The 19,130-nt window shown below is 39.9% G+C and overlaps 1 protein-coding gene across 1 annotated transcript in view; it reads left to right on the forward strand.

The window, feature by feature from the left end:
- Positions 1-19,130, forward strand: part of CREB5 (cAMP responsive element binding protein 5) — a 257,654-nt gene that overhangs the window by 44,088 nt on the left and 194,436 nt on the right. The window contains exons 3-4 of the mRNA XM_075083142.1: positions 1,501-1,594; positions 10,788-10,909. Coding sequence (XP_074939243.1) covers positions 1,501-1,594; positions 10,788-10,909 — 216 coding nt within the window. The remainder of the gene's footprint in view (positions 1-1,500; positions 1,595-10,787; positions 10,910-19,130) is intronic.

Below are 19,130 nucleotides of genomic sequence, written 5' to 3' on the forward strand. Positions count from 1 at the left end.
GGACTTGTAAAAAAGAGAAGTCTGGGCTGGAGGAATAGCTTCTCCTCAGTTGCCCCATGCCCTCTTTAAGCTGGCTGATTTCACCCTGGAGATGGACTGTGGCATCCATGAAGGAAAATCCATTTCCACAAGAAAAAAACGTGTTTTTTCCCCCCTCGCAATTTCATTGAGCAAGGTCTTTCACATATTCCCTTTGTTCTTAACATAAATTTCTAGCAGTGCATTTCTTCCAGATGAGTAAGCAATGAACCAGGATTTCACAGTGAGGAAAAGGTCTTTGGGATTTTTTTTTTTCCAGAGTGTTCATTCCCATTATTTATGCTGCTTTGTCTATGGGCTTAGAGAAATTCTCAAAAGGTGTAACGTACTGCAACTATTTATACTATAGCCACAAGCAAAGTCACTTAGCCAAGAATATACTTTGTTGAAAGCATTAAGTCACTTTAACTCTGTTGTTGCCAGTTTTTTACAGTCTCCTATGTACCTGTTGCTTTCAAAAGCTACTTTTAAAATTTATGCTTTTTTTTTTCCTCAAGCCCTGGTGATACAACTTTTGCCCTTTGCTTGTTCTGAAATAACCCTGTTAAAACTATTACAGTAGATTGTAGCAGAGGTCAGTGTATACACCTTCTGGTGAAAGAAACTTAACAGAACCAGCTTGCTCTTACAGCCCAAAGTGTGCAAGTGCTTTAACATTTATTCAAGCTTGTCTCTTCTTTGTCTTGTTCAAAAGAAGCTATTTGTTGTAGAAGTCTGTTATCAGACTGTAAAACAAAATTAGCACACTGATTAGTTTTTTACAAAGCACATCTCTCCACCTTCTCTGCTTGACAAAGCAAAATAATTTAATTTAGTATCATAAAGGGTCATAAATAGTTGTCATATACTGAGCACCATTGCATTATCACTTTGAATCAAGTCAAAATATGAGAGGTTTCCAAAACTAAAGATGCATTTTGCCTGAATACTTTTGGGTAGGGAAAGGCTGGCTTATTTGATTATTTTTATTGCTGTTCAGCAGATATAGGTTGCAGAAAGACACAAAAGCAGAAAAAAACAGTAAAGTGATTTAAGATACGCCTCATTACTTTGCATTTGCCGTGGGCTAGGAGCACACACAGCAGCAGTTATCGCAGATCCTCAGGCACGTGGTGACTTGTGAGGCTGTGGTACCTGGAGCGGGTGCCTGAGACCCTTAGAATCCAAAACTTGGTCTGCAACTTTTTTCAAGTAAATGCATGACACCTTGCGGTTTGCAATCCCAGAGAGCACTGCAGCAAATACGTTTCTAAGTAGAGTGCAGCTATTTGTTACTCATACTCACTTGCATTTTCAAATATTCTGTTTCCTCTGCCATTTGGACACATTTCTAGCTGGATACATTTCTTTCTGCCTCTCATTTTTGAAATTCTGTCCAATGCCAAAAGTTTATTAGAGAATTAAATTATTTTTTTTTTTTCTCTCTCTTCCTCTCCCTCTCTCTCTGTGTTTGCCTGACAGCGTTTTCCAACAGAGGATCATCTGATGATTCACAGGCACAAACATGAAATGACTTTGAAGTTTCCTTCAATAAAAACAGATAATATGTTATCAGGTAAGAAGACACAAATTCAAGAGTCAAGATAACTATGCAGATGATGTTGAAAGCATGACTCCTACTGGAAAGCTAGTGGCAAAATACCTCCAAGATTGGTTTTAAAAAGCCCCAGCTCCAATTAAATAACAAGTAGAGATGGAATAAGCTGGAATGCATGTCTGTGAACAAAAAGACAGTTGCCATTCTTAGGCCTTCCCACAGATTTGGCATGAGACGGAGAGAAATTGTTGAACCTCAGCCATGCTGGCAGCTCTATCGCTGACTCCCATGTCAACATGCTGGTGAAATATAGGCACTTGAGCACATGTCACCTGGAGCCCAGCAGTAAGTGTGTTAATGAAGTGCATTTGTACTGCTCCTGTAAGACTCGCTATTTAAGTCTGACAGGCTCAATTCAGCAACTGTAACAGGCCACCTTTATGGTGGCTCAGAACTTGCCTGCTGTAAATAGCTGTAACTGGAAAGGTAATATCCAGTACTCTTTCCCCCTAAAGGTAACCATCTCTCTTTGCATTTGCCCTGTAATACACAGAGGTTACTTGGTACTATGTGCAATTACATCCTTTAGTTTCTTACGTAGTTTTTTCATGCTTTTGTCTGAGTAACCACACATCGGTGGCTTGCTGGCATTCAGTGAGTGCTGGCTAAGGTCAAGCTAGCCTTAAGCTTACCAATTCTCTCCTTTTTTATTCCCTTTTCTATTGTATATTCCTTGGGTTATAGTAATGGATTATTAAGAATAGTATCACTAAGATTTTTCAGGTTTCAAAGTAATTATAGAAGAAAAACAATGATGCAAAGGTATGTGTGGATGTTAACCAGTGTTTGATATTTATCTTTTGAAATAGGCTTCTTCAAGGTAAATTGCACCATTTTAGGTGCTAAAGGGTCTCCAGCAGGCTACCTCTTTTATGGATGAACCGCTTCCATTTTTATGAAAATCATAATTAGGTAGCAGTTGCTTGCAAATATTTGATTTAGGCTTTTTTTTTCCTTCTTGGGACTTCAGGCAACAGTAAGAAATCAGACAGACCTTGTCCCAAATAACATCTATTTTCCTGTTACACTTGAAAATGCCATAGTGGACTAAGTTTAAAAAGGAACAGTACACATCATGTTGAAGAATAGGGCTTGTAAAGTGCCTGCATGCCAGCTATGCCCGCAGAATCCTGTGTTTGCAAGCACAAGTGAGAAAATGCTGCTCTTGCATTTGGCTGTGTCTTCTGGCAGTGAAACTGCTCGAAGACATCTGTACTGTGGGCACATTCACCCTGTGAAAGTGCTGGCTTTTGTTATAACTTTCTGTTTGGCAAGACTTTTGCTTGAGGGCAGTTTCTAAGGAGTATATTCTGTCATCAGGAGTCCCTTGAGTAGAGTAGCTCCGTTTATGTTTGGTAACTTCTATGAGATAGCTGTCCTTCCAGTGGGTTGCTTTCCCAGGCAAAATGCTCTGACTGGCTTCCACCGCTACCACCAGTAGTGGGGCTCCTAGACCTCCTGTTAGCCAACTAAGTAAATAGAAATGCAGAATTTTGTGGCCAGAAAGTCTCCAAGGTTGCTTCTGAGGGATGTATTCTTTGTGCTTTGTGTTTGACGATCCTCTGTAGTGATGAAAGAGTAAAAAGCTGCACGTGTTCTCAAAGATTGTGGCAAATGTGCCTGACCATAATGGCCTGGCAACCTGGTGCTGCTGTGTACGATTTTTCTTTTTGTGTTCATTCGGTGGCTTTGTTTGGAATTTTGCAGTCCTTAGCTTGGAAGTGTCATAGATCATCTACTCTCTGTAGGGAGACATTGAAAAATAGTTGTTTCATTACCCACCTAAACCCTGGGGAAATCTAAATACCTTAAAGTTTAAGATGTTTTATTCTTAGATTTCATAATGAAAAATTAATGATATATGGGGAAAAGAGACAGACTTTTCTCTTAGACATTTGTCTTCATATCTTCCTTCTTGTTTTTTGCATTTTTGCTTATTTGACTTTTTTTCCTTTTTGAAAATAATTTTTCTGTCATCAGTAGGTTCAAAGAACTGCAGCAGCGATTGCCTTATAATAAGCCAGGTGCAGTGCTAGTGTGTGGTGGTTTTTTTTCCTCTCTCTTTTTATTAAGGTGTCTAGAAGTCAGACTTTCTCCTTTTTTTCCAGTATGTTGTATACTACCTTTTAATGTATTTTATTTGAATCCATTCATTATTAGTAATTAGTCACAGAAAATAATGGCCTGTATGCTTTCAGGTAGCCATTAGAATTCTCTGCTTTATTTCCAGAGATAGCTAATACCCAGTCTGGGGTCAGAATAATGTCAGTAATATTTAACACACACTAAGCATGTCTTCTGAAAACTATTATTGGAGGTAGGCACTAAAACTGTGGGGCTGTTGGTCTTGTACCAACAAACTAAGCAAAATATGACTTGGGAAGTAATAACTTGTTTCTTGTGTGAAATCTGTGCTGAGTTCTGAAATACCAATTTGTAACTGAGAGTTAAAGTTATGTTATATATTGTTATGGTGGTGGGGTCAGTGCCTAATAACCAAGGTTCTGTGACCCGATTGAAATTATTGGTGCTATGCTAGTTTATCAGGTATGTCTAGCCAAGAGCTTCCTGGTTATCAACTAGCTCTACTATATTTGCTTAAATTTTTTGATGCTGGCTGAAGAAGAACAAGTCTTATTAAATCCAGTGACTCCTGAACTAATTCAGAAACTCCAGGTACATGCATACACTAAATACCTTTATGTTCTCTGTGTAAATAGAAGGGAAGTTTGCTAAAGGCATTGCATGAAAATGCAACTGATCCTTTTGTTGGATAATTTGACATGAAAAAGACAGAAAAAACTGTAACGTTATTTGTTCCTTTTTCTGTATGTATTTTATTTTTGTTTGTTAGAAAGCTTTGAGATTATGGATAGAGAGTCACTGACGTTTTCCATTTCTGTTTTTCTTAGTCAAAAAAGAGCTGTTTGAGATAACACAGAATATCTTGTGTAAGTTTTGCATGCTAGTCATCATTGCAGGAAACTTAGTAGTTAGGTTGACTGAAACAGATGTCATCTCTGCTGTTGTGCTGACCTAACATTGCATTGCTTTGAAACTCTGCAGTTTGTTGTGTGTCAAAGCTTTTGTTGTTTTAACACAGAAATATTAATGGCTGTAGGACAGATTGTTCCCTCCAGGTAAGTACTAAAAGGGGTGTGGAACTAAACTTTGAGAGTTGGGGACACTGAGATTCCTGTGGTATCAAATTTGGGAAGGGAAGGAGTGACACCTTACCATTGTTGGAGGGGGGCAAGTCCTTCCAAAAGCACGGCTGACAGATATAGGAGAGGTCAGGATTATCTCTATAGAAACCTTGTTTCTTCCTGATTCTATTTGCTGAAATCCAATCCTACAGATTTTTGGTGGTAAAGCTCACTGTGGAGGTAGAAACAGTACCCTCTAGATGAAAAAGGGTATGTGCTAAAGGTAGTGCAAATGTATTACTTTTCCCAGGTAATACCTATGCCAGTGAGATAACTTATGGCATCCTCGATTGGCTTAATTTTTTTTTTATTCCTTGTGGTTTACACAGGGAGGTTTATCTAGGCATGAATTTTGTGGAGTGTGAAATGATTGGATATAAGGGAAAATAATTTTGTTTGATTTCTTGTTCGTTTCCATGTCCCTTGCTTTACCAAATAATGAAATGAAAAGTCTTCTAAAATTCAGCTGGTCAGGTTCTGAGTGACCAGAAGAGGTTAAAGATGTGTTGTACCCGGTATGTGTACCCCCACAAAAAGTCCAACCAGTGCTTTAAACAGTGAATCTTTAAGCAGTAAAGTTCTTGGGAGCCGTCATCTGTGAGCCCCCAGGTGACGGCAGTTCCACCAGGTACGACTGGGTGCACCTCTTCTTCCTCTTCTCTTCCATCACCTGCTTGAGGTGTTGTGACGTTGAGCTTCTTTGTGCACTTGGGAAGCAACCTGCCAAATCAATGAAGAAACCTTGAATTTCTCAGGACATTCCTCTTTCCTTGTGGCTGCTTGATGGGCAGGCCTTCCAATTTCAGTGCTAGCCCTATTACTCTGACTTTGTTATCATTGTGTGAAAGTATAACATGAGTAAGTGTATAACTTCAACAGAGCCCACAGCTGAATAAGCCAAATGCCTGTTATTACTGCACATCAGACTAAACATTTTTTTTTTTAAAAAAAAAAGATGAAGAATCAAGTTACATACTTGGGAGCTGTGCTGTTAGATATCTCTTACTGAATCTGAATTTTTATTCTTTTTTTTTTTTCAATGAAACCTTGTTTCACATAACTGTCCTTTGGTTCTGTTTCTTTCTTAACTGGTATCATGCCTTAAAGTTTTCATTCATGCTTTGAGGGATGAAACTCTAGGATCCAAGGTAGTTTTACAAAATGTGTTTAAATAAACTCTATATAGCAAGCTAATGTGGCACTTCCTGGGCTGTTGTTTTGAAAGCAATATATTGAAACAGAGTGTCCTTTCTGAGACTATTATTTCAGTAATTACAAAAAAACCCCAAACCAAACAACAACAAAATCTGCATAGTCAAACATAATGAATATATAATGGTATCTCTTTACTGAAGACTTCAAATTTCCTGTTGCCTTATAGCATATGTTTTTAAATTAATCTGGAGAATCAGGCATCACTTCAGACACTGAGGACAGGTTTTCAAAATGTTCAGCAGGAAAAATATATTCGGTATATCAAGTTCTGGTCAGAATCTGATTACTGAGTGTCTCTGAAATCCACTCCTGTAAGATATGGTAGGTTGGCTTGGGATCACAGAATCATAGAATGGTTTAGGTTGGAAGAGACCTTTAGAGGTCATCTAGTCCAACCCCCCTGCAGTGAGCAGGGACATCCTCAGCTAGATCAGGTTGCTCAGAGCCCCGTCCGGCCTGACCTTGAATGTTTCTGGGTATGGGGCCTCCACAACCTCTCTGGGCAACCTGTTCCACTGTTTCACTACCGTCATTGAAAACAGTTTTTCCTAATATCCAGTTGAAACCTACCTTCCCTTAGTTTAAAACCATTACCCCTTCCTTGTTCTGTCACATCAGGCCCTGCTAAAGAGCAAGGATCTGCACAGGTGAGACCATTTGATCTTGCTCTGGTGTTTTTATGTTGTCCGCTTACATTTTTGAGGTTTATTTAAACTTAATGTTTGTTCCAGCCTTTCTGGCCACGACTGTGTCATCAGAGAGGATGATCATTTGCCTGAGTAATAGGCTGAACCTATTTATTATTAATAAATCTATTTAATAAATATTTAATAAATAAATATTTATTGCCTAGTTTGAAGCTTGACAGTTCTGTGTTCAACCTGGTGGCGAAGGCAATATAGAAATAACTTTGTAAGTATTTGTCTGATGACACAACTTCACCTGTGAAGTGACAGTTGGCTACAGGTAGATGCCTCAAAGCATAGTAAACTAGTTCTGGTACCAGTTGGGGATGGAGAGATTTTACATGCTGAACAATGGGACTTGACTGGGATGGCTGGTCAGTAGAATAGCCAGATACTTAGGGTTAACCCAGACAGACCTGTATCCCAGGCTGCCCAGTTCAAAATGCAGCTTGGGCCATTGAAGTCCTGGGTTGTGTGGCTAACAGCATGCATGCTGACAGCTTCCTACAGTAACGTGTGACCTCTGTAGGAATGCTGAGAGTGGTAATAGCTCTGTCTGAGTTTTGGTCCAGATGGGTCTGGCACATCCAGTTGCTGAAGTACAACAAATCAAATCCCTGTCCTCCGTGAGCCTGGAATAGTTTTGGGCGCTGGTGATAGCAACAAAAGGTTTGTTTGTGCCGACAGGGAACAGTGAGGTCAGACATAAGCTGTTGGAACTATTAATGCATTTTTAAGTGCTGAGAATTAGGAATATTTTATTAATTCTGGGAGACCTGAATGTGTAACTTAATGTAGGGTCTCCTTTGCGATACCTTTCTCAAATAAAACACAAGGGCTTGCCTAATTTAGGTAAAAGGATTGACAGTAACATTTTCTACTGGCTTGCCCACCTCCTGAGGGAGAACTGGTGTTTTGCAGGGACAAAGTAGTTGGTTGCCTCAGGAGCAAAGAAAGCCCACTGGATTTGGTAGCCCCAAAGTCCTGAAACCAGTGAATGTGCAATGTAGCTACTGTACTATGTAAAATCTCAACATTTTAAAGTCTGGATCTTTATCAGTTCTGCTCTCATACAGTGGTTTCGTGGACTTCTGCTTTCTAAGAATGTTGAAGGATGAAGTATTATAAAAAGACAGCTCTTGGTTTACATCTGGCTGAACTGGCTTCCAGAGGTCTGTGGATGGAGTTTAGGCTAGGTGGTTGGTGGTGGTCCTTGCTCCCACCTCCTGACTGGGAGGAGAGGGGGGCTGTCTGTTTTAACACAATCTTGTTCTGAATTCTTGCCAGTCCAATTTCTGGATTCTAGAAACTACAGTAACTGTATGGGGAGACTGAGGTAGTAATTTAAGATCACTGTGTCAATACGTAGGTGGTATAAATAGTCTCATTAATCTATCAGCTTTGATGCTCAAGATAATGAAGTAGTTAATTGGAAAGGTCAACTGTAGGCAACACAGCATGTGATTATCTCAGACTGCTTGTGGTGCAGAAGATACACTTTCAGCATGTGCAGAGAAAAGCCGATGAAGCATTTGCACATTTGAAGTCACAGTCTTGCTCTGGGTTGCGTACTTTCACTGTTAAAATGGATTTACCTCACTGTGAAAACTTTTTTTTTTGTCTGTCTAACATTCATGGAATAGATGCTGAGCAGATCAGGAACTTCAGCTGCACGTGCCTGATCACCACCCTGTTACCCATTAAGTTGCCTCTGACCTAATGTAGCCTGTTGTAGTAATGCCTGATTTCTGGATCAGCTGTGTACCTTGATGAAAAATAACAAGACCTTGCCTATGTTAGAGTGTTCTCTTCTGCCCTAGCCCCCAACTTCTGGGCACAAGCAACTCTGAAAAAACTCAGGATTTTTGGTTTTAGTGAAAGTGGTGCCATCAATTCTTTATGAAACCCTAGTTTCTCATCTTGGTCATGCAATTATGAAAACCTTGCTTATTTGATATGGATATACCACTTCTGAAGAGAAAACATTTCCTGTATTTGCCTCACATTCAAATACTGACATGCTCTTTATGTCCAGAAAGTCTTGGCAACCATTATCTTTTTTTTTCTACAAAGCAATCGTGGTGTTCACTAAAATAATATTTAATCCTTTTTGGAAATAAAATCTTTTTATCCTGCTTTTTAGTGCACTTCATTTCTGGTACAAATTCCAGTCCAAGGGCCAAAGACAACTCTGGTGTAAATCTACTGAGCTCAGTGAGGTTACCCTAGAGATTAGTTTGGCACTACTTATTTAGGATGTGGACCTGTAAAGTGCTGAGTGTCCTCAGCTCCCATCAATGTCAGCACCTCATTGACTCGGCTCCTTATGCTGAGTTCTTGCAAGATTCTTGGAAAGTCTTATGTTTCTGACTCTGGTAATACAGTAGTTAGCTGTGAAAACTAATAGATAAATACTTATGCATTCCCAAACACTTGAGTTTTGTTTCCTTTAAGCTCACAAGTATGATGCCTAAGCCAAAAGAAATAAAGCAGCATTTTAACATTAAGGACCTGCCTTTTATGTTACATCAATATGTTCCATCAGAAATATAAATGCAAGTGAGTGTGTTTGCCCTTAAATTACTTAAGAAGGTAAAGCCTTTAGGACCACACCTATTACAGGTGGAAGTTGGCCTCAGCTTGTTTTAAAATGGAAAATGGGAAAGATAAGAACTTGACCCAGCTTAGCTAGGTGCAGGAAACCAAGTTTTTCTTCCGGAACTCACTGAAGCTGGAAGCTTTTTTCTGAGGTCAGAATTGGCCCAATATGGGCAGCTGGGATTAGTATGACAGAGTTTTCATTCTTTAAAGAATGAATTTCGAACAATAGGGTAGTTGTCAATGATTCTGCAGAAGATGGTTTTTGAAGAGAGTGAGCCCAATCTTTTCATAAAATTAGGTACTACAAAGCAGCTTGAACTGGAATGGGGGCTTGGAAAAAAGAAACTAATGTGCAAGAGAGGATTTTAAATTTTTTTTTTTCAAATATGTGTAAATCTGATAGGTCTATATGTATTCTCCCCTGCTTTTGCTAACACAGTTCTGTATTGTAATTTTGGGGGGATGGCGAAGCTGAGGTGAGTAGTTAAGAACTTGCCTCAGAGTGAATGAGGCTGCCTCAGAGCTGACTTTTGAGGAGTCCTTGATTCCCAGTTTTGGGCTTGATTTTTTTACTTCCTAAAGAAAGACTAAGGAAGGTCATCACCGAAGTAACTGAGTCCATAGGGCAACTGATCTTGTCAGTCTTGCAGCCAAGCTCAGTTTTTTGAAAAGAAGCCTGAAAACCTTGTACCTTCTTGAGTCCCTCCTGCCTGCGGCATTAAAGAGAATCCTGTCCTTCCCCAAACTTTTTTTGAGAGGACAAAAAATTCCTAGAGATGAAAACGTGTTAAAAATCTTTTCACTTCAAATCCCATGGTTTATATATGTTATGAGCACTTTTAGGTATAAAACACATAAGGATGCTTCTTTGTGGTCAAAGTTTAACATTGCACAGCTTTTTTTAATGTCATGTCGCTCCTCCTTCAAAAATTGTGTTAGAAGCAGAACTTCTTGCCGTGGTTAACTTCATGCATGTTGGAAAGTAGGTGTATGTTTGAGGTGGTTTTCAAGCACATGAAGGCGTTAACTAGTGCGTATCTGCAGCCGTTACCTGTGTGCGATGGTGTAAATTTGCACTATCGTATGCACTGTGCATTGTTCTGCATGCACCTATTATTGGAGGTTTATAGACAGTTACAATGACCATTTGCACGTGTGAAGGATATGCAGTTGTGTTGCGTGCCCTGTGAAAACCTGGCCTGTTGTCTCTCTGGTTGAACGATGACTGCTGCCTGTTTTTGGACACTGTTGGCAAGCACTGCCTGCCTGCAGTGCGTAGTGTTGAAATTCAGTGCTCTGTGGTTTGTTTTTAATGATGGTGTGGTAGGGGTAGGAAGGCATGAAGACGTTAGCTAGAACCTCTTTTTTCCTGGAAGACTATTACATTGTCTCCCTCTACTTTTAATATTAAGTACCAATGATCTTTTCTTGTCATATTCTCAGATCAGACTCCTACACCAACACGCTTTCTGAAGAACTGTGAAGAAGTGGGCCTCTTCAACGACATCGATTGCTCCCTAGAGCACGAGTTTAGGAAGGCACAAGAAGAAGAGAACAACAAAAGGGTGAGTGCGAGCACACTGAACCCTTCCTTCCGTTTTGTTTCCTTGAAATGTTAAGGGACACTCTGTGAAAGCAGATTGAGCTCTACTACCTGGTAGTAACCTTTTGGTTAGAAACTAGGTGGCACTTTTGCTTTTTAAACTATTGAAATAGTTGACAAAAATAAAAACCCCAAACCAACAGAAAAACAGCATTAAATTTCCAAAAGCATGTAACTGTGTTCGCCAGGGTTTGATTCCAAGTCTGTGCTTTTAAGTAAACTATAACACAAACCACACACCTCTTGAGGGAGAGGCTTGGGAAAATTATATCATCTTTGAAGTGAGGATTGCAAACCTGCTCAAATACATTACAGGGAAATGTGGATTATGAAGGGACATTTACTTAAAAAAAAATAAAATAGTTTTGTTCTTTTCTCTGCAACACGGTTGGCCCCTGGATTTATTTGTCATCATTACCAGCTTTATTGTGTTTCTGTATTTCTCATACAGTATTCATGTTGAAGGGGGAAGCTTTAACTTGTAATACCTAGTGGATAATGTATCCCATTTCCAATTAGTATTCTTTTAGTCTCAGTATTTTTAAGTTTTGGTTGAATTATATAGGCCACTTTGTATGGGGTTAAGCGTACTCCTGTGTCCAACAGTTGTTAGTGTTTTGAGGGATCCTAAAGAGCTGTTAAAATTTTCAAGCAATTGTAAAAGATCTTAATGCACTACAGAGGCCAGCAAGAGGAAATGCATGAAATTTTGACTTTTCAAATAAGATCCAAAGTTCTGGTTGCTTTTGAGAACTAAAACACATGAGTAACATGGGGATTCCTACGGGACCATACTGCTCCCAGCAGCCCTCCAACAACCTGCCCAATACCTCCCCTTCACATCGTTCCCTTTTGTGCCTCTCTTTGCCCCTCTTCCATTCCTGCAGCTCTTGGAAATTCTTGTGTAATTTGTCCTCTGCCATAGGAGTTCCCCACTTATTGAACACTGTGGTATTTTGTTTAGTCCTCATGGTAATCTCTAATTCGAACATTAACCAGGACCATAGACTAAAAACAGGAAAACGCAGTCACGAAGCATCTACGGTGCTAAAGCCAGAGGGCACTTCTCCTTAGCCTGCCTCAGCATTATTTTGCTTTTCAGAGTATCTGTGCTTCCAATTGCAAGGGCTTCCTCTATAGGTACACGTTCTTCTGGCTGCCTAATTGTGTCATTTGCTTGGCCTGTTGGTGATTGCTGTCCAACTCAGAATTCATACGTGCAAGGCGTATGTGTGCTGCTGGGGCTCATGAAATCTGGAGGTAGCAGCATTTAGGAATCTTGATGTCTGCATAGTAAAGGCCCAAGAGGGCTTTGTGGGGAAAAAGAGGTAAAGCTGGCTGCTGAGGTGCGGAACAGGAGATGAGGCTTGTAGAAAAAAGATGGAAAGGGAGCCTAGGAGTGGTTTGGTTTTGGCTTGTAGGGAAGGGAGTCTAGGGGTGGTTTATTTGTGGCTTATAAGGAAAAAGACTGGGACAGAGGAGAGGATAGAAGCTGTGGCATGGTATGCTGAGCAAGGAAAAAGAGTGTCCAAATGTGAGAGAGTCCAAGTTTTGGTCAAGGGTTGGGAAAATAGCCCAGACTGACCCTCACAGCTTTGTGTGCAGGATGAATGCTAGGAAACAGCCACGTAATGAGATAAATATATCTAATTTTAGATTTAACTTGGTAAAGCTTTGTGTCTTATGTGCTGCAGAGGGGAGTTTTAGCCAGAATCAAGGAGAACATTTCTGTACATTTTTACTTCTTTGCAAGTTAGAGGATTCCTAAGCAGTTCTTTCTTCATGGTGTTTATTTTGCAGGAGTAAGGAGATGAGGAGAAATCTATTGGTGTGGACTTCTGTGCGCTTAGCCACAGATTTGAAACGCTTGATGCTGCAGAGTCCATTTCAGCTTACAAGGGGTAGTTGCACAATCTGATCAAAACCTAGACAAGGGCATCAAGTTACCTGATAATTCCAGTTGTTTAACAGCCTCTGAAAGTCTTTTTCTGCCCTCCTCCTACCAACCCCTGCAGCTGCCATTGGTGATCTCCGGGGACCAAATGAGTGATGAGGGGGAGGGAAATCATTAAAAAAAGAAAAGGGAGGGGGTGAAAAAAAGGAAAAAATGAAAAAGGCAAAAGTTCCACTAGCTAGCTAACCTGTAACATTTGCTCTGTGTTTCTAATTAGTCTGCTGTATGTTCATTCTTACATTACCAACTGACTGTCAGATAGGAATCTGAAGCAGGCCCCAGTAGGGCTTTACGCAAATGCAAGAGACAAAGGCCGTGGCAGAAAGAGACTCCTCGGGCTTGAGCTATTGCTAATGAAATGCTTCTAACAGCCTGTCCCTGGAATATGATGGACCTACCAATACTTGGAAACCAAGGCTAGCTGCATGGAAATCTTATTCACAGCTCAGAAAAGTCTTCCAAAAATATTTTTGGTCATGCTAATTTCTCTGGACTTTAAAAGAAATAGTTTTGTTTATTTTAGTATATCACTGTGGCTTAGCACACAGCTTGACACTGAAATCTTGTAAAAGAAAAACACTTTTTTTTTTTCCTCCTTTAGAGTCATTATTTGAAAACTCAAAGAATAGAGTCCAATTAGCTGCATTCTTTCTTCTTTTTTTTTTTTTTTTTTTTTTTTTCTGAGTGGGAGCCCATGGATAATCCATGACAATTTTTTGTGATTAAGCTGGTTATGTGGACTGGTAACATTCCAAATCAGCTGTGAAGTGCTGAGTGCACAGTTTTAGGAACACCGCCTGTACCCTTTTTGGAAAGGTAGTACTGAGCGGAAAGCACTTGCATTAATATCTCGACTGTTTATCCATGAACAAATCTCTTACTATCTTTCTGCCATAGTTGCTCATGTGTAAAGTGGGAGTAGTGTCGTTTTCTGCCTTCTGTACTTGATATGTTTTAAGATTGTAAGATCATCTTTCAAGGACCACCTCTTAAACTATATGTGTGTTATTAGCCTTTGCTTGGGGACTGAGCGGACACAAGTAATAATAATGATGATGACCTTCAGGACCTGAACTGAAATGAGAAAGCTAAAATTATAAATGGAAGTGAGATTATCGGTTTGTTTTGGCTCCTCTGTTGCTTATACCATCAAATATTAGCTGGAAGTCCCTGCCTGAGGAAGGCCTGCTCCCTAAATGCAAAGGATGCTATAGATCAGCAATAAGCGTATTGATATGCATACGAAAAGGAGGCTCTTTGCATCCTCTTGATGGCAATCTTCCCGACACAAGCATCCTACCTGTCAAATTCACAAAAATCAGCACAGGTAAAAGCATCGTTATACTATATTTCTGCTTGCAAAAATGTAAATATTAAAGGTCTTGGGAGCTTGATGCAGGCAACAATTGACAGCTCGGCCCCAGATAAAATTTGCAACCCAAATCAACAAGGCAGATAGTGCTGGTAGAGCAGATGACCATCTTAGCCTACTAGCTGCAGGTTTTAGGTTTATACTGCTCAGAGCATTAAGTATCCAAAGCGTTTGTAATGGGTTATACTTGCAAACACATGACCTTTGCTGCTACTGGACAGGCCCTGCTGTCTCATCTTGTTTTAAGCATTAAGGTTGGGTCTGAGGGAATAATGTCAAAGATGCGAAGAGTCAGGATCTGTTTCTGAACAACTAACTGGACCTGTGTCATTAAAATGCATCTTGTGTGACCTCCCTGCATGAAATGAGAAAATATAGCATGTAGAGTACTACATCAAGTAGTATTTAGAAATAGTAGTTGAATATTTTCAGTATGAGGGTATTTTTAAAGTCACATTTTGCTTATGCTAGAATTTGGCTGCATCACTTCCTAAGACTTATCCTGCAATTTTGAAATCTTCTAACCAGTGCTCAATGCTACAAGATAATATGTAAACCGTGCAAATGAGGTAGGGAAACAGCTATTCTCAACTATGGCTTAATTTTAATGTGGGTTGTTCAGTGTCAGTTCAGGAAGCTCATAGCCAGCAAGTCCTTTACATGGCTTAATATTCCTGTTCGAAGTACACTATCCCATTGCAGTCAGCTCACTGCTAGAAAAACTTCAGAAAATTGAAGTAGTCCAGTGAAGGGAAAAAAACCCCAAACCTAAAACCCACCAAAAAACAAAGAACATTTGGCAGTTGCGTTGGCTCAGTCTACAGAATGATTTAAGAATCTGAGTATTCAGTATAGTTGTGTTAAGCAAGGGATGATGCTACAGTCTGAATATTTGAAAGGCATAGGGTTGGTTTGTACCTTCTAAATTCTCCTTCTACCTTGTACATACCAAGATAGATTTCTGTCTATCAGCCTAAGAAGGTAAATAAAATGTGCACGTCTAATTTATACCACCTCATCATTTTGTGCTGAACTCAGTGACTCTCTGATCTCCAGAAGAGAACTCTTGCAAATATTTTCTTAATATCATAGCTCTGTGCTGTAGCCTATGAGTATGGCTGATCTAATTCAAGGCAAGCTGGAAATGATAGAATATGTCTTTTGAGCAGGTGTAGTTTAGTGGAAAATTTCACTTCATTTCCACACCTCATTCAAATTTTATGCAATGTGTACCTGGGCCTCAGCTTTTCTTCTCTGTCTTCTGAAAAGTAGGCAGATAGAAAAAACATGATGGATTTTGCCTGATTTAAGTGTTTTTTTTAAAGGAAACCTCTTGCATTGCAACAAGTTGATAAAAGGTAAATACCCAATCAGTGGCCCTAAATTTGATGGAATAAGAGTGTCTAATAAGCGTTTCTTGTGTTGTACAGTCTTGGTGGGGTTTGCTGCTGTTTTTCATTTTTGGAGGCTTATTTTAATTTAAGGACCAAACCAACCAAAAGAGGGCCTGATCCTGTTCACTCATGTCAATGGTAGGAGAAGCAGGCCCTGGGAGACCTGCTGCTCATTTGCAGCAGATGCCATTTTGAAATCGTCTGACTTTCCCAGTAGGATAAGCTGCAAGAGCTATGTTGGTTGCATATAAGAAAACACTTCATATCTTGTTTTAATCTGGCCCATCATTCCAGAAAGTAACTCTGACATTTAACCATTGATGATACAGTAGCTGAAACTAGCAGTGCAGTAAATGGCACCCCTTAGACAGGAAAGGGTGACATTAAAATCATATAGTACCCATATACGACAAGAAAAAATATCAGTATGTTGATAAAACATGTTGTATAAGTGTTTGGGTTTTAGAGGCCTATATTAATGCATATAGTAATGTTGGCAATTCACCTGTTGGTGAAAGGGGAGAACAGGCATGAAGGGTTCGTTATGCTGGTTGGCTGGGCTGATGGACTCAAATTCAACACTTGCCATTTATGAAAAACAGCTACCCTCACTCACCTGACTCTTTCCCCTCACATAATTAATGTGCAGCACAGAGCCATGTTTCAAGAATATGTATAAATTTTTTTTCTAGTGTTCTAGTAATGCAGGAAAGGAGATCTGCAGATTCATTTCCTTTTAAGCACGGTCTTGTGGGAGGTTGGTGTCAATGCTGCAGTGCATTGGTGCAGAACAGTATGACTTCTGAGTGTGTGTCCTGCCTCTACAGCAATCACGTTAGCTCCAGTTTCCCTTGTGAATACTCTGAAACGCCTGCGGGGTCATTGAGAAGTGTAGTGTGCTGGTAGACATCTCAGAGGCAAGTTCTCTGAAACAGCTGAATTTCACTTGTGAATTAATACAAACCAATGAACTCATAAGTCTGTTCCTGGAGCACTTTTGACTCATTGACTGGCAGTTTGTACAGCAGAAGAAAGCAAAGACCTATGTTTAAATGCTTACTATTTGGATTTTTTTTTTAAATGATGCGATCATAAATACATATACATATATTCTCCTTTCATTTGTCTAAATACAATGTAAGAATGTCCATATTTTTTTCAAGTCAAAGGTCCCTCTGGCTTCTTACTCTCCCACTGAGATTGATTATCTTATATAATGAGTATGTTATAGCAGATGCGAAATAAGATTAGGAATGATTTATGTTAAGGGCCAGGGTACCATTGTTGTAGGTATTGTAATAACTTCAAGCTGTTACTTTATCAATCACTTAAGCTGTTGTTGAGGTGATAGCTCAAAACTCTTAAGTTCAAAGTCCAAAATATCACCCCACATTCAAAGATTTCAGTATAATAGCTCCTATATTCTAAGTATGACATCTCTATGTGTGAAGATGTGAGCACCTTCACAGCATAGCATTCCTTCTGGGTGACCCACTGAAGTACTGTAAAGATACATTATAACTCTGTATCAGAGTTTTTCCAATGGGTTATTCTGAGTTTTTGTATGCATTAATTTCATCAGGTTATTGATCTGCTTTTTGGGCTCACTGTTGGTTTATAAAATGCCCTTTTTCTTGATAATTAACTTTTGCAGCGTTCCTATGGAGAAGGGAAATGCTTTGTCTCTTTTATTCTAAGGAAAAACAGATTCCAGAGGATGTTGTTTTCCAAAGCTCCTTCGTAGTGAGACACCAAGCTCTTGAAGGAATCACAGACATGGAGTGAGAATTGCAGGGAAGCTGTGTCCTCTCCACCGTTCCGCCAAGCAAGCGTCTTTTTGTCTCTTTTGGTTCCTAAGTATCTTTAGCAGTGTGACTCTAAAAGATTGATAGACATCTTCAAAGGCATTTTGGTGCCTTGCTGTCACTGAAATAAAGCAGGAGCAAATCAGTGAGCTACCAGAAAGGATCTGGGCTTAAGTGACGTGCTAAAAATTGCACAGGAAGTCTGTGGCAGAGCCCCGGATTGATTCCATATCTCCTCAGTCTCAGCATAGGGCATCCCACAAACCATGTGTGTTAAAGATTTATCAGCTGTTGTTCAGTGTTGCTAAAGACAGGAAGAATGCTCTCCTCTCTGCAGATGGGTAGGCTTGCTGTATTTTAACTGCTTTTCTTAGGTTATGGAGCTTTCATGGTAGACATGGGGGTTACGCTATATTTTATATGGCAATTCTGCAGTTGGCACTTCAGTGACCTGACATTCTGAGTCCTGTCTCAAGCGTATATCTACATCGAGGCACTTATTCCAGACAGGTAATTACCACACTGAACTGTGTTACAAAAGGAACAGTTTCTGTGGAACAGCACAGAAAAGCTGTCAAGGCAACAGCATTCATAACATGACCTTGCAAAAATATTCAGAGGAATAGACTTCAACTTAGGCTCATCGCTGCCTTTACAACACCTTATCTTCTGCTGGTAGGCAGGTCTGTCTTATCTTCTTCTGCAGCAATGGACTGAATGGATTTATTGATTTAGATCCTCATACTCTGAGAGAAGACCTGAATGTTTTTCCAGCAGTAAGTGCCTATATCATGCAGAAAGGCAATTCCTGAGGGCATACGTTTTTGATTGAGCTAAACTTCCCTAACCATAATCCTTCCATGTTCTTCTGAATTCCAGATGATGAATCATCCTGCAGAGCTCAGTCAGGACAGTCCACGTTCCTTCTGCTTCTTATTGTCTCTGTCCCAAAGAAGTTGAGTCACCCTCTTGTAATGTTTGGGTTTTTGTTGTGTTTTGTATATTTTGGCTACCCCCAAAAAAGGAGGCCTGCCTGACTTCATTCTGACATTTCTTTCACAACAACGTGGCATAGTTGTGCATTTTGCCTTGGTCTTCCTATGAATGTTTTTAATGGCACAGCTTTCTTGTTACCAGTTCAGATTTCAGCAGCATGCACCGATGGCACATGATGAAGCGATAAACCTTCCCTGTAGTGGCATTTTCATAAGTCTATCTCTTAGACAAAGCCCCTAAATCTTGGCAATCTCTTTAGTGCGTACGCTCTGCTATTAAGCACAAGCTCTCTTCTCCCCAGAGTGGACTGCAGCCTCTATGGTTGGGTAGGTAATAAGATACTGCTGATATATTTCAGAGCAAGGTGCACTTTTACTTTATTTATGAAGATAGACATGCTGGTCGAGGGCTTAATCACAGCTGATAAATCATTTTGAGAAAGCCTATTAGAACCATATGCTGATTCTTTGTATTAATATGGTGTGTCTGTTTCTAGTCTAATAAGGCAGAGTCTCTTCCCCCTCTCCCTTCCCCCTGCCTGGTGTGTGAACTATTTATCTGTTTTAAGTGATATTGCTTGCTTGGGGGCATTTTCCTCTTTAAGAGGTATCGTTAGTAAAGCAAGGGGAACAGAGGAGAGAGGGATTCTTGCCCTCCAGAGT

This window comes from Phalacrocorax aristotelis, chromosome 2 (genome assembly GCF_949628215.1).
Source record: "Phalacrocorax aristotelis chromosome 2, bGulAri2.1, whole genome shotgun sequence".
Lineage (NCBI taxonomy): Eukaryota > Metazoa > Chordata > Aves > Suliformes > Phalacrocoracidae > Phalacrocorax > Phalacrocorax aristotelis.